Below are 24,342 nucleotides of genomic sequence, written 5' to 3'. Positions count from 1 at the left end.
GCTGGTGTGGGGCTTCACCTCAGCCATCTCTACCCCATTTATTAATGGAAGAAGACCCAATAGGACCCCCACTGGCCAAAAGTCATGTTTTACACACTCATGACAGGTACGGTAGTTACTGGTTACACAAGACTCATCAGATCAAGTTTTGTAATATCGAACACAGTCATGGACAATTTTGGATTTCCAATTCATCTACTTGCATGTCTTTGGACTGTGGGAGGAAACCGGAGCTCCCGGAGGAAACCCACGCAAACACGGGGAGAACATGCAAACTCCACACAGAAAGGACCCGGACCACCCCGCCTGGGGATCGAACCCAGGACCTTCTTGCTGTGAAGCGGCAGTGCTACCAAACAAGTCACCGTGCCGCCCGCATTGCATATTACTGACCTAATAATTAAAAATATTATTATTGTATAAAGTAATTTTACAACATATTTGGAGAAATAATTATCAAGTCTAATGTTGTTGTTGCAAAGGCAACGATTAATTTCTGTTTTATACATTTTGTATTCAGTATGATGGACTAGTACTGGCACTGGGCATCTACTGTACAATAAATTGAACAAGAGTGCCATCTTCTGGCTTGGAGTTTCTAAGACCGGTAACATATGAACGTTAATAAAGTCTGTATTTACAGTGTAATATACACACTGCTCATTAACTGTGTTCCACTCGGTACTGAACCAAAATAGTTTCTGCACTTTATATACCAAACATCCCACCTTGCAAAAACTATTCTTAGTCCAGCAGTGACAGTGAGGTGTTTAAAAACTCCATCAGTGCTGCTGTGTCTGATCCACTCTTATGCCAGGTTCATACTACACGATTTTTGGCATGATTTTCGCTCGCCGACTGGTTGGCGCTAGATTTTCTGGCTCGGGAGCAACTCGGCTTCCGCTCGGTGTTCGCTCGGCGATCGAAACTCGGCTCTCAATCGCTATGTGTGAGCTACTCAACAACTCGATACGAGCCACTCACCGGGCGCTCAGTGACCGAAGAGAGATTTCTAGCTTGTCAAATATCTGGATCTGAGTTGCCCGACTGGCAATGAGTGCTATGTTGAACAGCCAGTGAGAACGCAAGATACGGTGTGAGGGGAAACGCAGGGGAGGAGTGTAAAAAGGTGCGACAGGGGCGTAATATATCAGAATACATCAGCACACACTGAAGTTTTACAGTATTTCTGACCTTATCGTTCTCTACAAAACATAATAACCACGCTGCATTGCAAAAAATATTTATTAACCTCCAACTCACTATAGAACAATCCATGCTGGTCGCGTTGCCAAATCCACTCAGATTCATTTATTTTTTCTCCTTGATTTTATGCTGCACATCAGCGCACAAACTTTGATCGCTCGCTACTTGTTGACGTGTATTTTTGGACGTGGTATCATTAAACCCCTCGTCACTTCTCGCGTGTGTTTTCGTGACAAAGCATAGTTTGGGAGACCAGAGAAGCTCGCCTGCGATTCCAGTTGGTGATAGATGGTGTAGACCTGATGACTTGGAAAGTCATGTAGTGTGAACCGGGCATTAGTCCACTGTTGTGGCATGTACTGGTTTTGGCATTTGTGTGTGTCCACTTGATCGACCATGTGAATCGCCTTCCTTATGCTGAGCGGTTTGGCTTGTTGGAGCTGTTGTTGCACCCAGGGCCAAACTCTCTCTCACTGTCTGTGGGAACTACTCATATGCCAGGACCACCATATGCTCAGTGTTGGCGACTAGCAGTAAAACTTTGCCCCTTGCTGTTGTTCAAGGTGCTGGAGTCTTTGACAGAAGTAAATTGGCTAAAGGCAGTTTCCCTGGTTCTTAGTCAAGCTCTCCTACTTGATAAAATTTTTTGGTTAAAGGTCGAGAAGAGCTTTCAGTGCCAGCTCCTCCTGGGTGGCAGCTATCTGAACTGATTTCACTCCATCTCATCAGTGTTGTGGCCAATTACCAGAGACAGGCCAGTTCCCAGCACTGTCATAGTGGTGTACCTTGTACCTTCCGGCCAGTTACCTGTGGTGCAATAGCCTAAGCATACATTAATGGTGACAGGCTTGATTGTGGAGCTGTAGCAGCATTAATTTACTTAATGTACTTAATTCCTCTAGCGTGCATTGCAGGATATTGATTTCTTGTACTGACCTGCTCGTAAGGGAGGGACGCCTTTTTTAACACCATCACAAGTCATAACAACTGTCATGCATGAATAACTGGGCTTGAATAGGAGGGAAAATGTCAAAAATGTACTTTCACAGTACAATTGCACAAACTATGAATGATGTGGAAAGCTTGGTGCGTTGTTGGGCGTCCAAAAGTTACTATGCCAAGGGTCATGAAGGCTATGGCATCTGGTACAGACCAACAGAACACAAAGTGCAGCAAACCCTTCTGTGTATGGAGCTGTGAAGTCACATGCCAGTAATAGTGCAGGCCATAAAAAGCATCTGCAGTGGGCACACAGGCATCAGGCCTGAGCACTGGAGTCAAGTAATCCGATAAATTTTGGCCGGATTAGAAGTCACACCAAAATCATGTGGACGCCCGGGCATGTGTGCATTGTTTTCTTGCAAAATAGACGCACCAAGATGCAAAGTAGTGTACTGAAGCTAACGGACCTTCTGGTAACGTCCTGGTACCTGATACCACAGGTCTCTATCAGACGGATAGCAGAATCAATGCATATCGACTCATTGGTTTACATATTAGATTGAAAGATTATACACATTTTCCTAAAATAACAAGTCAGGGGCGGCACGGTGGCTCAGTGGGTAGCACTGTCGCCTCACAGCAAGAATGTCGTGGGTTCGATCCCCAGGCGGGGCGGTCCAGGTCCTTTCTGTGTGGAGTTTGCATGTTCTCCCTGTGTCTGCGTGAGTTTCCTCCGGGAGCTCCGGTTTCCTCCCACAGTCCAAAAACATGCAGTCAGTTTAATTGGAGACACTGAATTGCCCTATAGGTGAATGGATGTGTGTGTCTGCCCTGCGATGGACTGGCCCCCCTTCCAGGGTGTTACTGTGTGCCTTGCGTTCATTGAAAAGCTGGAATAGGCTTGTCCAGAGATTGTCCAGAGATTCGTCCTTGTTTCCCCCACAAATGTCCATAAGTCGCCAGTAAAGCACTTAATCATCTAACTTTTAAATTCTAGACAGGGCAGCACAGTGGCTTGGTGGGTAGTACCGCTTTCTGTGTGGAGTTTGCATGTTCTCCCCGTGTCTATGTGTGTTTCTTCCGGGGGCTCCGGTTTCCCCCTACGGTCCAAATACGTTCAAATGAGGTGAACTGCAGATACAAAATTGTCCATGACTGTGTTTCACATTAAACTTGTGAACTGTTGAATTTTGTGTAATGAGTAACTACCGTTCCTGTCATGGATGTAACCAAAGTGTAAAACATGACGTTAAAATCCTAATAAATAAATAAAATCCAGGCATGATTAATCAACGTGTTCAGTAAAGACATGAGAGTAAATGTCAGTACTTCTCAATATTTATTTAGTTTAGGCAAAATATGTTAGTCTTATTAATACATACATGATCCGCATTTATGATGAATTTTTGCTCGAATGTGTTTAATTCCGAAGAGATCGTAAACATTTCTTACATCTGCACGTCTAAAGTTACAGACAAGTCATTGTTTTCATTACTTTTAAAAAGCATCGTACATATAAATATACACAAAATAAATGCAATATTTAGTGCACTTATCTATTCACCCATATTCAGCATTTACTAACATAACTGATCAACAGCCTTTAAAAACCTGATACGAAAGAGTTAAGCTCAGCAGCAATAAATCTAAACATGTAAACGAAGCTTTTTTAAATATACACCGATCAGGCATAACATTATGACCACATTCTAATGTTGTGTTGGCCCCCCTTTTGCTGCCAAAACAGCCCTGACCCGTCTAGGGATGGAGTCCGACACCTTTCTATTAGAACAAGCATTAACTTCTTCAGCAATCTGAGCTACAGTAGCTCCCCAAGTGCATCGATGAGCCTTGGCTACCCATGACCCTGTCGCCGGTTTACCACTGTTCTTTCTTTGGACCACTTTCGATAGGTACTGACCACTGCAGACCGGGACACACCCCACAAGAGCTGCAGTTTTGGAGATGCTCTGACCCAGTCGTCTAGCCATCACCATTTTTCCTGCTTCTAACATCAACTTTGAGGATGAAATGTTCACTTGCTCCCTAATATATCCCCCCCACTAACAGGTGCCGTGATGAAGAGATAATCAGTGTTGTTCACTTCACTTGTCAGTGGTCATAATGTTATGCCTCGTCGGTGTATTCTTCTTAAATAGAAAGTATAAATGAGAATATCAGCATAACAGTTTGAGTAAAACTGTGTTTCCTCTGAGTTTCTAGAACAAACATTTTACAATTTCTTCATACTTGGCACAACTGAAAGGAGAATGAAGACATCTGTAAACTGACTGTGCCAATTCTTTTGTACAAAAGTTCAGATTTTCACTTAGTCACTTCCAAGAAATAACCTAAAAGAGAATCTGATCTACTTAACAGAAGTTCATAAACTATAAAAGGAGCACACCAGCGCCGAGATTCTGAACTCCTCGGTTTGAAACCCGGGCAGCTGGGCGCCATCTAGCGAGCATAACTGGCAGTGCCTGCAGCAGACACGTTTCTGCTAGGGCGGGATGACCGGACTATGTGAGTGGGGTCTTCAAACGCTGTGTAAAAACCATAATTAGCAGATAGAGAGGTGCCTGTACAGAATGCATAGGTGAAAAAGGGTTCCGCTAAGGGCTGAAAGTGGGTCGGAGGAGGCATGAACAGCAATATACCCTCCTCAACTGCAATCAGGGATCCCCCAGCAGTGGAAGACAAATTGACTACACTAAATTGGGAGAAAATGCAGAAATAAAATAGAAAAAATATATATAAAAATGGCCAAACCAAATACCTCCAAACAAAATTCTGAAATTCTTAACTTTTCTTAGTTCTTCACTTAATTTTTTACTTTTATTTTAATTGTTTTGCTAATTATATAATTTGTAATCAAAAACATTGCATTAAACTCAGGGGTGAATATAAAACAGAAGCAGTTTCACCCTAGTGCTCTCAGACTTTTAGCCTTTTCACTGTATATTCACTCAATGTGGCCAACAGTAAGTGAACAAGTGATCATTTATCCAAAGCGAGTTACAATACTGTGACAGTACACAGAGGTTTAAGGACCTTGCTCAAGGCCCCAACGGCGACAGTTCATGTCTTTCAATCACACCCACTGCTAACACATCAAGCTGTAGGTGTGTACAATTAATAACGTCAATAAATGATATTCTTTGGTGGCAAGAATGTGGGATGCACATCTCCGGAGCTGACATCTTAAAATAATGTAAACTGGAGTCTTAACCACTAATAATTCTCCTTTGCTAGATAAAAATACTAACTAGATAAAGCTAATGATGCTTATTGTATACGTGTCAAATTCATTTGGCTCATGAGCATATCTGTGTGGTACATCATAGAGGTTAATCGAGTATTAACGTACAATTAAATGGAATTGCGCTAAAGCTGACAGCATCGTTTCACTGACGGGCGGCAAATTTATGCTCAATGTCTTTTAAAATGATTATAGGAAGCGGGTATGCTCAATGTATTTCTAGCGCTCATGTTGGCTCCTCAACCACACAGTAGGAGAGATTCCTCATCTATCCTCCCCTACCTCAGAAACAACTCATTGTGTCTAACATATGAAAACATGGCAAACTCTCCTGCTATATGGCCAGTTTTTTATGATACGGTTGCAAAGACAAATCACTACAGCCAAATTTTACCCTTCACCCTGCACCGTCAATGGAACCATTATTTAAACCAGGGGTGCCCATACTTTCGTGGCTTGAGATCTAATATATTCAGTCGACAGGTCATCGTGATCTACTTTTTAAAAAGGTTAGCCTCATCATTTGTAGCTTTGACGCTTTTTTCAGTTCCCATACTGATATTCAGCTTTACAGGGCAAGTGACTAAAAAATCACACTGAATGGTGTCGGTCAGGTTTATGTATCTGGACAGGAGCTGCTGATACTGATTCTCAAGCAGCTTCCAAGTGTTCATCAGTAACAGTGGACCCATATTTACACTCATTATTTTCATGTTGAAAAAGGCTGATTCACACAAGTAGGTCGATCCAAAAAATGCTGTCAAATATGTGGCACGTTTTCTTATGTTTGGATATTTTTCCTCAGCCAGCAAGTTGCAAAATTGTCCAGCAGAGGCGCTTGACTTATGAATGCCAGATTGAGGGTTAAAATTTCTCCATCAGCTTCTTCCACGTATGGATGAAACAGCACCCGAATCGAACCGTTTTTGGTTTCTTTGTGATCGGTTGCGCACTCAACTTCATGAAGAGTGCAAAAATGGCACAAACTGGCTACTGATGAATGAAAACTTTCTAGATTTGCGGTGCTTCAGGTGGGCTGAGGTGTAGCTATAGTAACAAACCGCAAATTAAAGAAACAGTGGCCACATTTCATGTCAATCACGGCCTGTTTGAATGAGGCGCGATCTACCAGCATGCACTGTGTGATCGATGTTTTGGGCTCCCCGATCTACACTATTGCATAATGTTCAGAAGCAGCTTTTAGCTTTTCTTCTGAAAAAAGGAATAAATCAAGTTTGCCTACTATGCTCATTCTTTACAGAGTTCCTTTATAACTAGAACAGTCCGTGGCTACGTTCATTATTCATTCATTCATTTATTTGTCTGTCTGTAGTCGCCTCTTTTTTCTAAACAGGGTTGCAATGAAGCCAGAGTCAATTTGTAAATTACTGTGTGCAAGGAAGCCAGTCAGTCCATCACAAGAATTTACAGCCTCATTTGTTTACACTCAGTTACACCTAGCAGCAATTTCATGTGGCCAATTTACCTGATGGCACAGGAGGTGTGGCAGAAAAAAACACACAGGACTAGTTAAACATTATAACAGAAAGGACCTTGGAGCTGTGTACAACAGACATTACTGTTAGCAGCGAATGTTTAGCCTTACATTTGTTCAATTTAAGTAGAGCGAGGACTGAAGCATACACGAAAGAAGCTGAAGTAGTTTGCTGAGGGCGGCTAATGAGAGTTACGGTTGCAATCCTTACATTATCAGATGCAGCTATTTTGTTCGTCAAGCGTCCTTCTCTAATGGAAGTGGTTCAATAATTTCATGCTCTCTGACCGCTCCCTGACCGCTCCCTGAACCTCATTCCGCAGTTCCGTAGTGAGCTATATCATTCGCCGTCTCCTGCAAGGTTGTGTGTGAGATCTCCACCTTGTCTCCTTTAGGCTGATCCTTGAAGAAATCCGACACGCAAAACACCTACAATGAGAAGAAGGTAGCAGTTAGAACTAGGGATGTCCCGATCACGTTTTTTTGTTCCCGATCCCGATCATTCATTTTGATCCCAATCCGATACAGAGTCTCAAACCGATACTTGTATTTTCCAGATATTGTCTAGATAAGAACTAGATAATACTGTTCACTCAGTGCACACTTCAAGTACATTACAATTATTCAAATTACTCAGATGTATTGTATATGTTTAACAACTGAATAGCTCTGCAGTGCTTTAGGATCCAAGCTATTGCTTAATGTTCTTTTATTTTTACAAAATAAAAGTAAACAAACTTAGTGCATCATTGTAGTAGTAAAACTAGAACACTCAAAATGAAGTGAAGGTTCTTTTTGAGGAAAATCAGCGTCTCTACCGTGTTAGCGGGCAGCCGGTTCCTCTTCTCATTATATAATAATAAACTCGCTGTATTCGGCTGAGTGTTTATTTTTTAGGTGCCGTATCAAACTGGTAGATCGTTTGGTTAAATGATATCTGGTTTGTTTATGAGCCACCGTACTTGTAGGCACGCTGTAACTAAGCCAATCAGAGTGCTTAATACTGAGATGTCGTGTAACATGTCTTGTAACATGGTAACGCTGTATGTTATGGTCCCTGAAGTTTTCATACTCGAATTAAAAGTTATTGTTTTGTAAGCCGGAGTGATCCTTGACTCACACACCATATAAATAGTAAAGTTCTACAGTAATGAACGCAGCTCTGCTCCTACCGCCTCGTGAAACACTCACATTGCAGACATTACACTTCGCTGTTGGACTCTCCGATTACGACACCTGCTTGACCGCTGACGTAAAACGAAGGATCGGGCTTAGTAAAGCCGATACCGATCAGTTAAAAAATGCCTTGATCGGGCCCGATTCCGATCTTTGAGATCGGATCGGGACATCCCTAGTTAGAACTGGAAAGAAACAGGAAATATAAGTCTGTAATTAGGGTTTGTGCTGTTGTGTGTTGAATTTAAGACGACTTACAGTGAATACAGCTACAATGGCTCCCTGTATAAGCCCAGTAAGAACGTCACTCCAGTGATGTTTATAGTCAGAGACCCGTGACAGACCCACGTACACGGATGCCGCGATCATGAAGAACTGGATGGTCGGACGAAGCAGCCGCGCCCATTCTGCCTTCATTCTTGATTGTAAATACAGCTTTAGAACACAGTAAAACACAGAAGTCGCAATGTGACACAACCACAGGTATAGAGTTTATATATAATCACATGCTGCTGTGATTTGTAGTGAGAGTAAGAAGCAGGTTGAAGAGAGACTGATGAGATGGAGGTTTGGATGGATGGATGGATGGACGGACAGACAGACAGACAGACAGACAGACAGACAAACAGACAGACAGATGATAGATAGACAAACGGATGGATGGACAAACGGCCAGACAAATAGAAGATAGATAGATGGATGGATGGATGGATGGATGGATGGATGGATGGATGGATGGATGGATGGATGGATGGATGGATGGATGGATGGATGGATGGATGGATGGATGGATGGATGGATGGATAGATAGATAGATAGATAGATAGATAGATAGATAGATAGATAGATAGATAGATAGATAGATAGATAGGTAGTTAGATAGATAGATAGATAGATAGATAGATAGATAGATAGATAGATAGATAGATAGATAGATAGATAGATAGATAGATTCTGCAAATATTTCATTATATCTTTTCATGGGACAACACTATAGACATGAAACTTGGATATAACTTAGAGTAGTCAGTGTACAACTTGTATAGCAGTGTAGATTTACTGTCTTCTGAAAATAACTCAACACACAGCCATTAATGTCTAAATGGCTGGCAACATAAGTGAGTACACCCCACAGTGAACATGTCCAAATTGTGCCCAAAGTGTCAATATTTTGTGTGACCACCATTATTATCCAGCACTGCCTTAATCCTCCTGAGCATGGAATTCACCAGAGCTGCACAGGTTGCTACTGGAATCCTCTTCCACTCCTCCATGATGACATCACGGAGCTGGTTGATGTTAAACACCTTGAACTCCTCCACCTTCCACTTGAGGATGCGCCACAGGTGCTCAATTGGGTTTAGTCCATCACCTTTACCTTCAGCTTCCTCAGCAAGGCAGTTGTCATCTTGGCGGTTGTGTTTGGGGTCGTTATCGTGTTGGAAAACTGCCATGAGGCCCAGTTTTCGAAGGGAGGAGATCATGCTCTGTTTCAGAATGTCACAGTACATGTTGGAATTCATGTTTCCCTCAATGAACTGCAGCTCCCCAGTGCCAGCAACACTCATGCAGCCCAAGACCATGATGCTACCACCACCATGCTTGACTGTAGGCAAGAAACAGTTGTCTTGGTACTTCTCACCAGGGCGCCGCCACACATGCTGGACACCATCTGAGCCAAACAAGTTTATCTTGGTCTCGTCAGACCACAGGGCATTCCAGTAATCCATGTTCTTGGACTGCTTGTCTTCAGCAAACTGTTTGCGGGCTTTCTTGTGCGTCAGCTTCCTTCTGGGATGACGACCATGCAGACCGAGTTGATGCAGTGTGCGGCGTATGGTCTGAGCACTGACAGGCTGACCTCCCACGTCTTCAACCTCTGCAGCAATGCTGGCAGCACTCATGTGTCTATTTTTTAAAGCCAACCTCTGGATATGACGCCGAACTTCTTTGGTCGACCCTGGCGAAGCCTGTTCCGAGTGGAACCTGTCCTGGAAAACCGCTGTATGACCTTGGCCACCGTGCTGTAGCTCAGTTTCAGGGTGTTAGCAATCTTCTTATAGCCCAGGCCATCTTTGTGGAGAGCAACAATTCTATTTCTCACATCCTCAGAGAGTTCTTTGACATGAGGTGCCATGTTGAATATCCAGTGGCCAGTATGAGAGAATTGTACCCAAAACACCAAATTTAACAGCCCTGCTCCCCATTTACACCTGGGACCTTGACACATGACACCAGGGAGGGACAACGACACATTTGGGCACAATTTGGACATGTTCACTGTGGGGTGTACTCACTTATGTTGCCAGCTATTTAGACATTAATGGCTGTGTGTTGAGTTATTTTCAGAAGACAATAAATCTACACTGCTATACAAGCTGTACACTGACTACTCTAAGTTATATCCAAGTTTCATGTCTATAGTGTTGTCCCATGAAAAGATATAATGAAATATTTGCAGAAATGTGAGGGGTGTACTCACTTTTGTGATACACTGTAGATAGATAGATAGCTCTCTCTCTACATAGACGCATTTTACGTCATCCTGTGCACGCTCCCGATTAGGAGGCTGTTCCAAATCCTAGATGCCTTAAAATCCTCACTTCTTAACGTTTCAACATTATTTTCACTCAAAAACGAGTGAGCATCCGACGCTTCCTTAGTGATCAAGACAATCCCAGAATTCATTGCGGGTCAGGTGCTCCTCTCTCGCAGAAAAATAAACATGGCTGAAGGTACGGACAAACGAATGGAGTTCTTTTCAAACGTAAATAAAATATTACTGATTTTTAACTTGTATAAACTTGTACCGCGTGTTTTTATTTGCAAGTTCGGGCTTGTCAGGAAATGTAACCGTTATCGTTACATGAAGAGAGATGTTATATTGACGTTAGCGTGCTGTGCTACCTCAATCCATTGGTTTTAATGACGATGCTAAATGCTAAAGCCGATGGAATCGGGTTATAAAAATAACCATATAAACACATGTTTTTACTTCGCGGATTTTCACCTTCCGCGGAGGGTTCTGGAACGCAACCCCCGTGATCGAGGAGGGATTACTGTACACATATATAGATAGACAGACAGACAAACAAGACAAATGATAGATAGATGACAGACAGACAGATGATAGATAGACCTGTATATAGACAGACTGACAGAAAGACAGATAAATAATAGACAGACAGACAGACAGACAGACAGACAGATAGAAAGACACATATACAGACAGACAGACAGACAGACAGACAGACAGACAGACAGACAGACAGACAGACAGACAGACAGATAATAAATCGATGATATATAGATGATAGATAGACCCGTATATAGGTAGACAGACTGACAGACAGACAGACAGATGAACGATAGATAAATATGACAGATAAATACAGACAGACAGACAGACAGACAGACAGACAGACAGACAGACAGACAGACAGACTGACTGACTGACTGACTGACTGATTGGCCTTCAGTAATTGAACAAACAAAAGAAGAGAAAGTAACACCAGTACAAATAAAGTAAGGTGTAGCGAATGTACAACGTGCATATATACAGAAGGATATATATAGAAGCATATATACAGAAGGATATATATAGAAGCATATATATAGAAGCATATATACAGAAGGATATATATAGAAGCATATATATAGAAGGATATATATAGAAGCATATATATAGAAGCATATATACAGAAGGATATATATAGAAGCATATATATAGAAGCATATATACAGAAGGATATATATAGAAGCATATATATAGAAGCATATATATAGAAGGGTATCAGCCAACGTGAAATGGAAAGTTTAGAATCCAGTAGTGAGGTTGCTATGTTGCATGGTTTGGAAGCGATAGCACTGACAGAAAGACAGAAGAGGATGATAGACGTATCAGAGATGCTGCGAGTGACGAGGATGGACAAGATTAGCACACTTTTGGAGTCAGAGAGGGCAGATTGAGATGGCTTGTGAATGTACAAAGGAGAAATGAGAGTTACTTAGGAGGAAATGAAAGACAAAGAGGAGGTTTATGGACATGGTGAGGGACGCCATGCAGGATACTCAGGACAGGGCAAGATGGAAACAAATGATCCACTGTGGCGACCCCCAATCGGAGCAGCCGAAAAATGAAGGAGGGAAATAATAAACGTTCATTATAAAATGTACTTACTGCGAGGAACAGCATACAGTACATAGAGAAGGAGGAATGTCCAGAATAAAATGAAAGCCTGTAGAATGATTACAGGAGGTTATTATCAGTTTATCAGAATAAAAAAATATATAATAACAAAATAAGTTTCAGTTTTCGTGTGATTCTGTATTGCATGCTTTACTTAGTGGGTAAGATTCACTGGGAAAAAGGTAAGAAACACCCCGGACAGGGCACACAGAAACACACACAGAAGGGCAATTTAAGTATCTCCAATTAACCTGACTGCATATCTTTGGACCGTGGGAGAAATCTAGAACTCCCAGAAGAAACCCACACAGACACGGGGAAAACATGCAAACTCCACACAGACAGGACCCAAACCACTCCACCTGGGAATCGAACCCAGGACCTTCTTGATGTGAGGAGCAGTGCTACCCACCGAGCCGCCGTGCCGCCCAAGAGATAAAATTAATTTTCTACTTTATTTTCGGAAAAACAGTATCCAATTCAAACAAAACAGACTGGTAGGTGGTTGCATTATTTGCAGTACTCACCTGCCTTCATTGACCACCGTCTTATCTCCTGTGCATGAGAAATTCTCCATGTAACCAGCTTTACAATCCTCGAGGCTCAAGTTGGGTTTGCATACAGTCAGGAAGTGCGGCCTCAGTCGGCCGATGGTGTACTTGGCGATGTCGGTCATGGACTGACTCACAGCCGCTCCGAATACAAATGAACCGACGGCTTTATAGACGGGTCCGATGTAGTGGTTGACGAAAGTGGATCTGGATCTGATATATATGGAGAGGAACTCTACACCAACAATCTGTAGGAGAGATATTAACACACATTAATGTAAGATATAATGTTTTCTTTACTTCAGGGGTGTCAAACTCATTTTCACAGAGGGCCACATCTGCATACTTTGCATACATGCTTTGTTAGCCCCCTTTCATGCTGTTCTTCAATGGTCAGGACCCCCACAGGACCACCACAGAGCAGAGCAGGTATTATTTAGGTGGTGGATGATTCTCAGCACTGCAGTGACACTGACATGGTGGTGGTGTGTTAGTGTGTGTTGTGCTGGTATGAGTGGATCAGACACAGCAGTGCTGCTGGAGTTTTTAAACACCTCACTGTCACTGCTGGACTGAGAATAGTCCACCAACCAAAAATATCCAGCCAACAGCGCCCCGTGGGCAGCGTCCTGTGACCACCGATGAAGGTCTAGAAGATGACCGACTCAAACAGCAGCAATAGATGAGCGATCGTCTCTGACTTTACATCTACAAGGTGGACCGACTAGGTAGGAGTGTCTAATAGAGTGGACAGTGAGTGGACACGGTATTTAAAAACTCCAGCAGCGCTGCTGTGTCTGATCCACTCATACCAGCACAACACACACTAACACATCACCACCATGTCAGTGTCACTGCCGTGCTGAGAATGATCCACCACCTAAATAATACCTGCTCTGTGGTGGTCCTGTGGGGGTCCTGACCATTGAAGAACAGCATAAAAGGGGGCTAACAAAGCATGTAGAGAAACAGATGGACTACATTCAGTAATTGTGGAACTACAAAGTGCTTCTATATGGTAAGTGGAGCTGATAAAATGGACAGTGAGTGTAGAAACAAGGAGGTGGTTTTAATGTTATGGCTGATGAGTATATCTACATTTGTAAATATTTCTCAACATCACTTGTTAGAAAACCGCCTCAGTTAAACGCTGATGTGGTCACTTTGCGGGTCACAAAATCAGAATGCATTGTGGGAGATGCAGTTTATGTATGATTGTACAGTGTATTTTAAGACAATCATACATCTCTAAACTCTCGCGGGCCACATAAAATGACGTAGCGGGCCGTATTTGGCCCACGGGACTTGAGTTTGACACATGTGCTTTAGTTAATGATGTACAAAATGTATTCATGAGCAGGTACCACAAATGTATCCTAAGAAAATGTTGCCACAACTGTAAAATTGTAAAAAGCAATTGTTGTAAAGATGTGTAATCAAATTGCTAGGTAGAGACAAACAGATCTATCTGTCTTTTCTATTAGTAGGTCTTTATAAACTTTCATTAGGTTTATTTTCATCTTCTTTTTATGTTCGAGATGCTTCCCTTTATATTTGTGTATTTCAGTTGTCTTTATGTCTTGAGACACAAACATTTTGTATGTTTTACTCAAACAATTCCAGACTTTCAGGTTTAGATGGTGACTGTTTTCATTACCTGTTTCCTTGTTCATGTTCTCTTCCCTTTTTCAGGTCTTGTGCAATTAATTCTAACAGCTTAAAGGTATTTCCCTTATTCGTTCTTCTTTCTCAACCGTAATGTTGTTGATTTGTGTTATAGTAGCATATCAGTAAACAATTTGCTTTATAGATAGATTGATCGCTTTATTAAACCCAGAGGGAAATTTGTGCATTATCATGATTTTAAGGCGGGTGCTCGGGTGGCGTAGTGGTAAACAACACTAGCCCACACCCCAGGATTTGAATACGCAGCGGCCGGGCATTTGCATACAGACATGTAAAAACCAAACCCACTTCAATTTGATTTTAGATAAGTTATAGTCAACTGTTTACTGTTTGATACACCACCTCCTTGTTTCTACACTCACTGTCCATTTTATCAGCTCCACTTACCATATAGAAGCACTTTGTAGTTCTACAATTACTGACTGTAGTCCATCTGTTTCTCTACATGCTGTTCTTCAATGGTCAGGACCCCCACAGGACCACCACAGAGCAGGTATTATTTAGGTGGTGGATCATTCTCAGCACTGCAGTGACATGGTGGTGGCGTGTTAGTGTGTGTTGTGCTTGTTTTGAGTGGATCAGACACAGCAGCGCTGCTGGAGTTTTTAAATACCGTGTCCACTCACTGTCCACTCTATTAGACACTCCTACCTAGTTGGTCCACCTTGTAGATGTAAAGTCAGAGACGATCGCTCATCTATTGCTGCTGTTTGAGTCGGTCATCTTCTAGACCTTCATCGGTGGTCACAGGACGCTGCCCACGGGGCGCTGTTGGCTGGATATTTTTGGTTGGTGGACTATTCTCAGTCCAGCAGTGACAGCGCTGCCGTGTCTGATCCACTCATACCAGCACAACACACACTAACACACCACCACCATGTCAGTGTCACTGCAGTGCTGAGAATGATCCACCATCTAAATAATACCTGCTCTGTGGTGGTCCTGACCATTGAAGAACAGCATGAAAGGGGGTAACAAAGTATGCAGAGAAACAGATGGACTAGAGATTGTCTTTCAGACAATCTGAAACAAACACTGACCTAAAATAATGACTGATATAATAAATCATAAATATGTAAAATGTTGGTTGGGAGCTTCTATAAATTGTATAACTGTATGGCAATTTAAAAGAGTATTACAGAACATCTATAGTAACAACAGAGATACTGGTTATTACAGGTCATAGACATGCTAGACCATAAGCTTAGTGGATGTTAAATTTCAAACCATTAATAGGAAGGATCTGTCCTACGTCTCCAACTATAACAGCCTACACTCTTCAGGAAAGGCCTTTTAAATTGTACCTATTCAGGTCACGATCAATTTCAATTCAGATTCGAACCTGTTAGTAATCAGTGTCGATGAAACACCTGAACTCAAAAATGATGAGAGGTGTCCACATACTTTTGGCCATAGAGCGTAGGTCTGGTCACTAAACCCTATAAAAATGCTGTTAATACTTACAACAATCAAGGCGAAGGGAATTATTATTCCCATGAGCAGCTGGTAAGATATTGTGTCTTTGTTGTAAGGGTACATGATGGTCTCATCATCGCAGAAGAATCCTCGTTTGAACGGGTTGTGTTGGAGGTTTAGGATCGCAAATGGAAGTCCAGCTGAAAAAAACGTCAAAGTAGCAGAGTGAAGACATAATAAAACATGAGTTACTTTCTTCATCTGATTAGTCAGAGGTCACGCCTCAACAAGTCCCAACAACAGCAAAGAACACGAATGCAGCCTCTCTGTGCTCCCAGTATTCATGTGCCACGCCCCTGTTTCTGGGTGCACAAGGTGGAAGAGGCTTTGTTAATGGGATTAACCAATGCTCCCTCATTAAGGTTGGTTAATGAAGCTAATGCTCCACAGCCGAACCTAACTGCAGGTGAAGTGCTCACTCAGGCATTTAAGGTGAGGCTGTGGATCATTCAGCGGAGGTTATTTTTGGATAGATCGTTGGTTGTGGCAGGTCATGGGTTTGAATCATATGCTGTTCTTGGTTTTGGATTATGCTAATGCTCAGGAATCTTGTTTGGAATGCTTGTTAGTGTTCTAGTTATGTTCATGTTGTGTGTTAGTCAGGTCCATGTTAAGGCATCAGCATACTTCATGTGGAGACGACGTTCGCGGCTTCGGCGAACAATGTGACGTAATTGCGGAGAAAGCAATGAAGCATACATGAAGGAAAGCGTTCCACGCAGCGCTTTTATGCTCTGTTTTAAATGTTCTCAAATGATCACCTGTGTATCCTAGACATTGAGTAAAAAGTAATATCGATTATATTGATATCTGCGATATACCGCCCAGCCCTGCATGGAAGCCGGGCGAACTCCGCGGACGACGTCACTCTGCAACTCTGTTAATTTACTCACTCACTCACTTTCTTGACCGCTTACCCAATCAGGGTTGCGGGGGGGGGTGCTGGAGCCTATCCCAGCTTTTCAATGGGTGCAAAGTACACAGTAACACCCTGGACGGGGCGCCAGTCCATCGCAGGGCAGACACACACATACAGTGACACATACCCAATCACCTGTAGAGCAATTCAGGGTTTCCAATTAACCTGACTGCATGTTTTTGGACTGTGGGAGGAAACCCACGCAGACACGGGGAGAACATGCAAAAACCCCACAGAAAGGACCCGGACCGCCCCGTCTGGGGATCGAACCCAGGACCTTCTTGCTGTGAGGCGATAGTGCTACACACTTAGCCACCATGTTAATTCAATTTAAGGTAAAACTTAAGATAGGGTGACTGGCCATGTCATATTTTTATATAATTTATATAGCTTGATTTATGCATCTTTTCCAACTCTCCATGCTGTATGTACAGTGTATCACAAAAGTGAGTACACCCCTCACATTTCTGCAGATATTTAAGTATATCTTTTCATGGGACAACACTGACAAAATGACACTTTGACACAATGAAAAGTAGTCTGTGTGCAGCTTATATAACAGTGTAAATTTATTCTTCCCTCAAAATAACTCAATATACAGCCATTTATGTCTAAACCACCGGCAACAAAAGTGAGTACACCCCTAAGAGACTACACCCCTCAATGTCCAAATTGAGCACTGCTTGTCATTTTCCCTCCAAAATGTCATGTGATTTGTTAGTTTTACTAGGTCTCAGGTGTGCATAGGGAGCAGGTGTGTAGTACAGCTCTCACACTCATACTGGTCACTGAAAGTTCCAACATGACACCTCATGGCAAAGAACTCTCTGAGGATCTTAAAAGACGAATTGTTGCGCTACATGAAGATGGCCAAGGCTACAAGAAGATTGCCAACACCCTGAAACTGAGCTGCAGCACAGTGGCCAAGATCATCCAGCGTTTTAAAAGAGCAGGGTCCACTCAGAACAGACCTCGCGTTGGTCGTCCAAAGAAGCTGAGTGCACGTGCTCAGCGTCACATCCAACTGGTGTCTCTGAAAGATAGGCGCAGGAGTGCTGTCAGCATTGCTGCAGAGATTGAAAAGGTGGGGGGTCAGCCTGTCAGTGCTCAGACCATACGCCGCACACTACATCAAATTGGTCTGCATGGCTGTCACCCCAGAAGGAAGCCTCTTCTGAGGTCTCTACACAAGAAAGCCCGCAAACAGTTTGCTGAAGACATGTCAACAAAGGACATGGATTACTGGAACCATGTCCTATGGTCTGATGAGACCAAGATTAATTTGTTTGGTTCAGATGGTCTCAAGCATGTGTGGCGGCAATCAGGTGAGGAGTACAAAGATAAGTGTGTCATGCCTACAGTCAAGCATGGAGGTGGGAATGCCATGGTCTGGGGCTGCATGAGTGCAGCAGGTGTTGGGGAGTTACATTTCATTGAGGGACACATGAACTCCAATATGTACTGTGAAATACTGAAGCAGAGCATGATCCCCTCCCTCCGGAAACTAGGTCGCAGGGCAGTGTTCCAGCATGATAATGACCCCAAACACACCTCTAAGACGACCACTGCTTTATTGAAGAGGCTGAGGGTAAAGGTGATGGACTGGCCAAGCATGTCTCCAGACCTAAACCCAATAGAACATCTTTGGGGCATCCTCAAGCGGAAGGTGGAGGAGCGCAAAGTCTCGAATATCCGCCAGCTCCGTGATGTCGTCATGGAGGAGTGGAAAAGCATTCCAGTGGCAACCTGTGAAGCTCTGGTAAACTCCATGCCCAGGAGAGTTAAGGCAGTTCTGGGAAATAATGGTGGCCACACAAAATATTGACACTTTAGGAACTTTCACTAAGGGGTGTACTCACTTTTGTTGCCGGTGGTTTAGACATTAATGGCTGTATATTGAGTTATTTTGAGGGAAGAAAAAATTTACACTGTTATATAAGCTGCACACAGACTACTTTTCATTGTGTCAAAGTGTCATTTTGTCAGTGTTGTCCCATGAAAAGATATACTTAAATATCTGCAGAAATGTGAGGGGTGTACTCACTTTTGTGATACACTGTATGTGCATTTGTCCTTTTCCTACTGCACAAGGCTACTCATTAAACTAGGAGGAGTCCGCTGAGGGTGTGATGGCATTTTCCACCAGACGCTCAGAGCAAATATGCCCTGGTAAGCGTAAACAATAGCAGTAGCAACAACAGAATGGTTCGTGGTTTGTCCTGCTCTGGTTGTTATGGTTTCGTTTTTGTTGTGGCTCTATTTAAGTTCTACATGTTGTACACAACCCTTACACATCTAGTTATTAGTTATGTACGACTCTGGCACCCAGATATCACATTGCATTTCCAACTATGCATGCGGACACCTGACCATGAGCTTGCTGGACCATTGGCATTAATATGTAGTTCCTTTATATGAGAAGGAGGCCACAAGACACTGGAGAGTGTCTCTTAATTTGTCCCCAGTCAGTCAAAAGAGCATTTGTGAGGAGACCAATCAGTGTTCCAGATCATCTAAAGGTGTTCAGTTGATTGAGGTCTGAGCTTTGTCCAGGTCACCAAAGTTCATGAACACTCAACTTGTCAAACTATGTCTCTATGGGCCTTAATATGCACAGAACACATACATTTGGAACAGGTAAGGGAAGTTTAATGGTTGGCCAATTAATCAATAACTGTCCATATAGCCAATCGTTTGGTAATTGTGTCTGTCAAAAATGACTTTTAAAATTCATTTTCAACAGCTTATGACGGTAGTACGACTGTGATTGAGTTCTCTCAAACTGGCACTACAGAGTGAGAATGCAGACTGTTGATTTGGACTCACTCTCACCCACCCTTAGTGTGCATGTGTCAGCTCAGCTCTGTTTACAGCCAATTATTAACCCAGCCAGGCAAAATGCTTTATTTGCAGTTATATGATTTCAATCATGATTGATAAAATAATTACAAGCCAAAATCTCCAACACTGAAGCTATTTTAGTCAGTGTACGCCTGCCAGTAATGTCCTGGTACCGCATACCACATGACTCCTTCAGATCTCATGAGGAATCCATGTGGGTCAGAGCTATTTTGACAGTATATTACATCAGGGTTTTTCACTTTTTTTTCAAGTGACCCACAATTTGTCCATAAATTTTACTGCGGCCCAGCAACACAAACAACGCATCAAAACAAAACACAAAATGAAATATACCTAAAGTTATGAAAATGGCAGCAACCTCAAGGGCCCAAAAGTGGCAACTTAGTAGTGGTGAGGGCTTGAACCAGTGACCTTTCAATTACTAGTCCAGTACCTTACCCGTTAGGCTACAGTTGCCCAATAGTACAGTTGTTAATTTGCTGGTTATATGATTGTTAGATGGGGCAGCACGGTGGCCCTGTGGGTAGCACTGTCACCTCACAGCAAGAAGGTCCTGGGATTGATCCCCAGGTGAAGGGGTCCAGGTCTTTTCTGTGTGCAGTCTGCATGTTCTCCCCGTGTCTGTGTGGGTTTCCTCCGGGAGCTCAGGTTTCCTCCCACAGTCCAAAGACGTGCAAGTGTGGTGAACTGGAGATACTAAATTGTCCATGACTGTGTTTGACATTAAACTTGTGAACTGATGAAAATGGCAACAATCTGGTCCCACAGTGGTTTACAAGATGTAACGTAAAGCCTCTATAAGGTGGCGTATGTGTACAAGTTCATTTCGTGTTTTGTGTGGCTGTTAAAATTTGTTTCTTTATTATTATTAAATAAAAACCTGTATTAGGTGGCTAGGTAGTATATACAGTGTATCACAAAAGTGAGTACACCCCTCACATTTCTGCAGATATTTAAGTATATCTTTTCATGGGACAACACTGACAAAATGACACTTTGACACAATGAAAAGTAGTCTGTGTGCAGCTTATATAACAGTGTAAATTTATTCTTCCCTCAAAATAACTCAATATACAGCCATTAATGTCTAAACCACCAGCAACAAAAGTGAGTACACCCCTAAGTGAAAGTTCCTGAAGTGTCAATATTTTGTGTGGCCACCATTATTTCCCAGAACTGCCTTAACTCTCCTGGGCATGGAGTTTACCAGAGCTTCACAGGTTGCCACTGGAATGCTTTTCCACTCCTCCATGACGACATCACGGAGCTGGCGGATATTCGAGACTTTGCGCTCCTCCACCTTCCGCTTGAGGATGCCCCAAAGATGTTCTATTGGGTTTAGGTCTGGAGACATGCTTGGCCAGTCCATCACCTTTACCCTCAGCCTCTTCAATAAAGCAGTGGTCGTCTTAGAGGTGTGTTTGGGGTCATTATCATGCTGGAACACTGCCCTGCGACCCAGTTTCCGGAGGGAGGGGATCATGCTCTGCTTCAGTATTTCACAGTACATATTTGAGTTCATGTGTCCCTCAATGAAATGTAACTCCCCAACACCTGCTGCACCCATGCAGCCCCAGACCATGGCATTCCCACCACCATGCTTGACTGTAGGCATGACACACTTATCTTTGTACTCCTCACCTGATTGCCGCCACACATGCTTGAGACCATCTGAACCAAACAAATTAATCTTGGTCTCATCAGACCATAGGACATGGTTCCAGTAATCCATGTCCTTTGTTGTTATGTCTTCAGCAAACTGTTTGCGGGCTTTCTTGTGTAGAGACTTCAGAAGAGGCTTCCTTCTGGGGTGACAGCCATGCAGACCAATTTGATGTAGTGTGCGGCGTATGGTCTGAGCACTGACAGGCTGACCCCCCACCTTTTCAATCTCTGCAGCAATGCTGACAGCACTCCTGCGCCTATCTTTCAAAGACAGCAGCTGGATGTGACGCTGAGCACGTGCACTCAGCTTCTTTGGACGACCAACGCGAGGTCTGTTCTGAGTGGACCCTGCTCTTTTAAAACGCTGGATGATCTTGGCCACTGTGCTGCAGCTCAGTTTCAGGGTGTTGGCAATCTTCTTGTAGCCTTGGCCATCTTCATGTAGCGCAACAATTCGTCTTTTAAGATCCTCAAAGAGTTCTTTGCCATGAGGTGCCATGTTGGAACTTTCAGTGACCAGTATGAGAGAGTGTGAGAGCTGTACTACTAAATTGAACACACCTGCTCCCTATGCACACCTGAGACCTAGTAACACTAACAAATCACATGACATTTTGGAGGGAAAATGACAAGCAGTGCTCAATTTGGACATTTAGGGGTGTAGTCTCTTAGGGGTGTACTCACTTTTGTTGCCGGTGGTTTAGACATTAATGGCTGTATATTGAGTTATTTTGAGGGAAGAATAAATTTACACTGTTATATAAGCTGCACACAGACTACTTTTCATTGTGTCAAAGTGTCATTTTGTCAGTGTTGTCCCATGAAAAGATATACTTCAATATCTGCAGAAATGTGAGGGGTGTACTCACTTTTGTGATACACTGTATATATATATATATGTATACCAAAAATGTATTTGGTAATTCATTTATATGATAAAAAAAATTAATTTATATGATAAATGATTTCCCTGAACAATTTCTTGAGTCAAACTGAGTTAACAACTCTATTTAAATAGTGCTTAATTAATATAATTACAACAGTGTAATAAACTAGTCTGTCAAAGTCACATGATGTTTTATCTCTTGGTGCTGCTCACACCCTTTCACTCACCACCTTAACCTCCAGGGCAAAAACATAAAAACCCATCTTTTCCATCTGGCTTTTGGGTGACCCAGAACTGTGCCACATGTATAGCGTTTCCACGTTTGTAATTGTGCATTCTTACATTTACATTTTCAGCATTTAGCAGACGTCTTTATCCAATGCGACTTGCAGTACAGTTACAGTTATACAGTCTGTATACTCTGAGCAACTGAAGGTTAAGGACCTTGCTTAAGGGCCCAACAGCAGCAACCTGTCAGTGGTGAGGCTTGAACCAGCGACCTTTTGATTGCTCGTCCAGTACCCTAACCACTACGGAGAGAGGTCACTCATTACACAAGATTCATCAGATCACACGTGTAATATCAAACACAGTCATGGACAATTTAGTATCTCCAGTTCACCTCACTCGCATGTCTTTGGACTGTGGGAGGAAACCGGAGCACCCGGAGGAAACCCACGCAGAAAGCACCCAGACCGCTCTACCTGGGGGTCGAACCCAGGACCTTATCGCTGTGAGGCAACAGTGCTACCCACCGAGCCACCGTGCCGTCCTCTACACCAGTATATCTAATAGCTAATTTAAAAGTATTAATATTAGTATACAGTTGCCGATTATATGATTGTTAGATGGGGTGGCACGGTGGCACGGTGGGTAGCACTGTCACCTCACAGCATGAAGGTCCTTGGATCGATCCCCAGGTGGGGCGGTCCATGTCTATGTGGGTTTCCTGCGGGTGCTCCGGTTTCCTCCCACAGTCCAAAGACGTGCAAGTGAGGTGAACTGGAGATACAAAATTGTCCATGACTGTGTTGGATATAAACTTGTGAACTGATGAATCTTGTGTAAGCAGTAACTACCTGTCCTGTCATGAATGTAACCAAAGTGTAAATAAATATATAATTGTTAGATGAATGGCTGGATGGAAACGTTTCATATTCTTCAAGTCTTTGACATGATTAATTCCATCAGATGATGGAAATCTGGGCCTGAAAGATTCCGGATGAAGAAAAGATCTAGTGCAGGGTTGAGATTAGACTGAACAAATAGAGTAAACAAGTAAAGATTTAATCCACTTACCAAGAATAACACAAAGAACATCCAGAAAAATGTAGACGATCCCTTTAGTCTCGAACATCTTTAGGGTCGTGGTCTCCTCTAATTGGATTAAAATTCAGTTTAAACGTTTATTTGACTTACATTTAACACGTATAAACCACACTAAGTTATTTTTTACTCAAATTACACCAAATTAACACATAACATTCCTCTAATATGAGTTAGAGACGGACTACACTGATCGAGCAGGTTTAGAAACCATAGGTTTGTATGGATCGTCCGATACTATCGCTCTACTAGTGACGTCGAGCCGACACGCGTACTACCCTACTAGTTAGTATGCACAGCCGTTCGTTGCGTACTATTTTCGCGTACTGTTTAGTATGGTAGTATACAGGCCGACGTAGCAATCCTCCAGGCTCCTCCTCGCTGTGTGTAGTGCAAAGCGGAAAAAGTGACTTCCTCCTTAACCCCTTCAGTTCTGTTAGCTTTTAGCTGAATAGTAAATACACATTCTGACATTAGCAAACCTATAAACATAGTTTATAACCATGCAACTACGTTGTTAAACTTTATTTATTAACAGCTACTTTTTAACAAGACAGCTAACAAATGCATTTATGGTCAGATAATCGTATTCAGACTTTCAATTCAGCGTTAAGCCCTAAACAATAATAACAACAAATAAAATAGTTCATCATAATTTGGTGCTATCACGGCGTTGACGATAACCTCTATCTTAGTACACG

At 42.6% G+C, this 24,342-nt stretch overlaps 1 protein-coding gene across 1 annotated transcript; it reads right to left on the bottom strand.

The window, feature by feature from the left end:
- Positions 1-3,468: 3,468 nt before the first annotated feature.
- On the bottom strand, positions 3,469-23,719 carry LOC134318111 (phospholipid phosphatase 1). The gene is made up of 6 exons (XM_062998867.1): positions 23,615-23,719; positions 15,972-16,123; positions 12,798-13,069; positions 12,262-12,319; positions 8,340-8,516; positions 3,469-7,334 (listed from the first exon to the last, which is right to left on the bottom strand). The coding sequence occupies exons 1-6, from the start codon at positions 23,670-23,672 to the stop codon at positions 7,218-7,220; spliced, it is 834 nt and encodes a 277-aa protein (XP_062854937.1). The 5' UTR covers positions 23,673-23,719; the 3' UTR covers positions 3,469-7,217.
- Positions 23,720-24,342: the final 623 nt, after the last annotated feature.

Source organism: Trichomycterus rosablanca, chromosome 7 (genome assembly GCF_030014385.1).
Source record: "Trichomycterus rosablanca isolate fTriRos1 chromosome 7, fTriRos1.hap1, whole genome shotgun sequence".
Lineage (NCBI taxonomy): Eukaryota > Metazoa > Chordata > Actinopteri > Siluriformes > Trichomycteridae > Trichomycterus > Trichomycterus rosablanca.
This window is presented reverse-complemented; position numbering and strand designations above follow the sequence as displayed.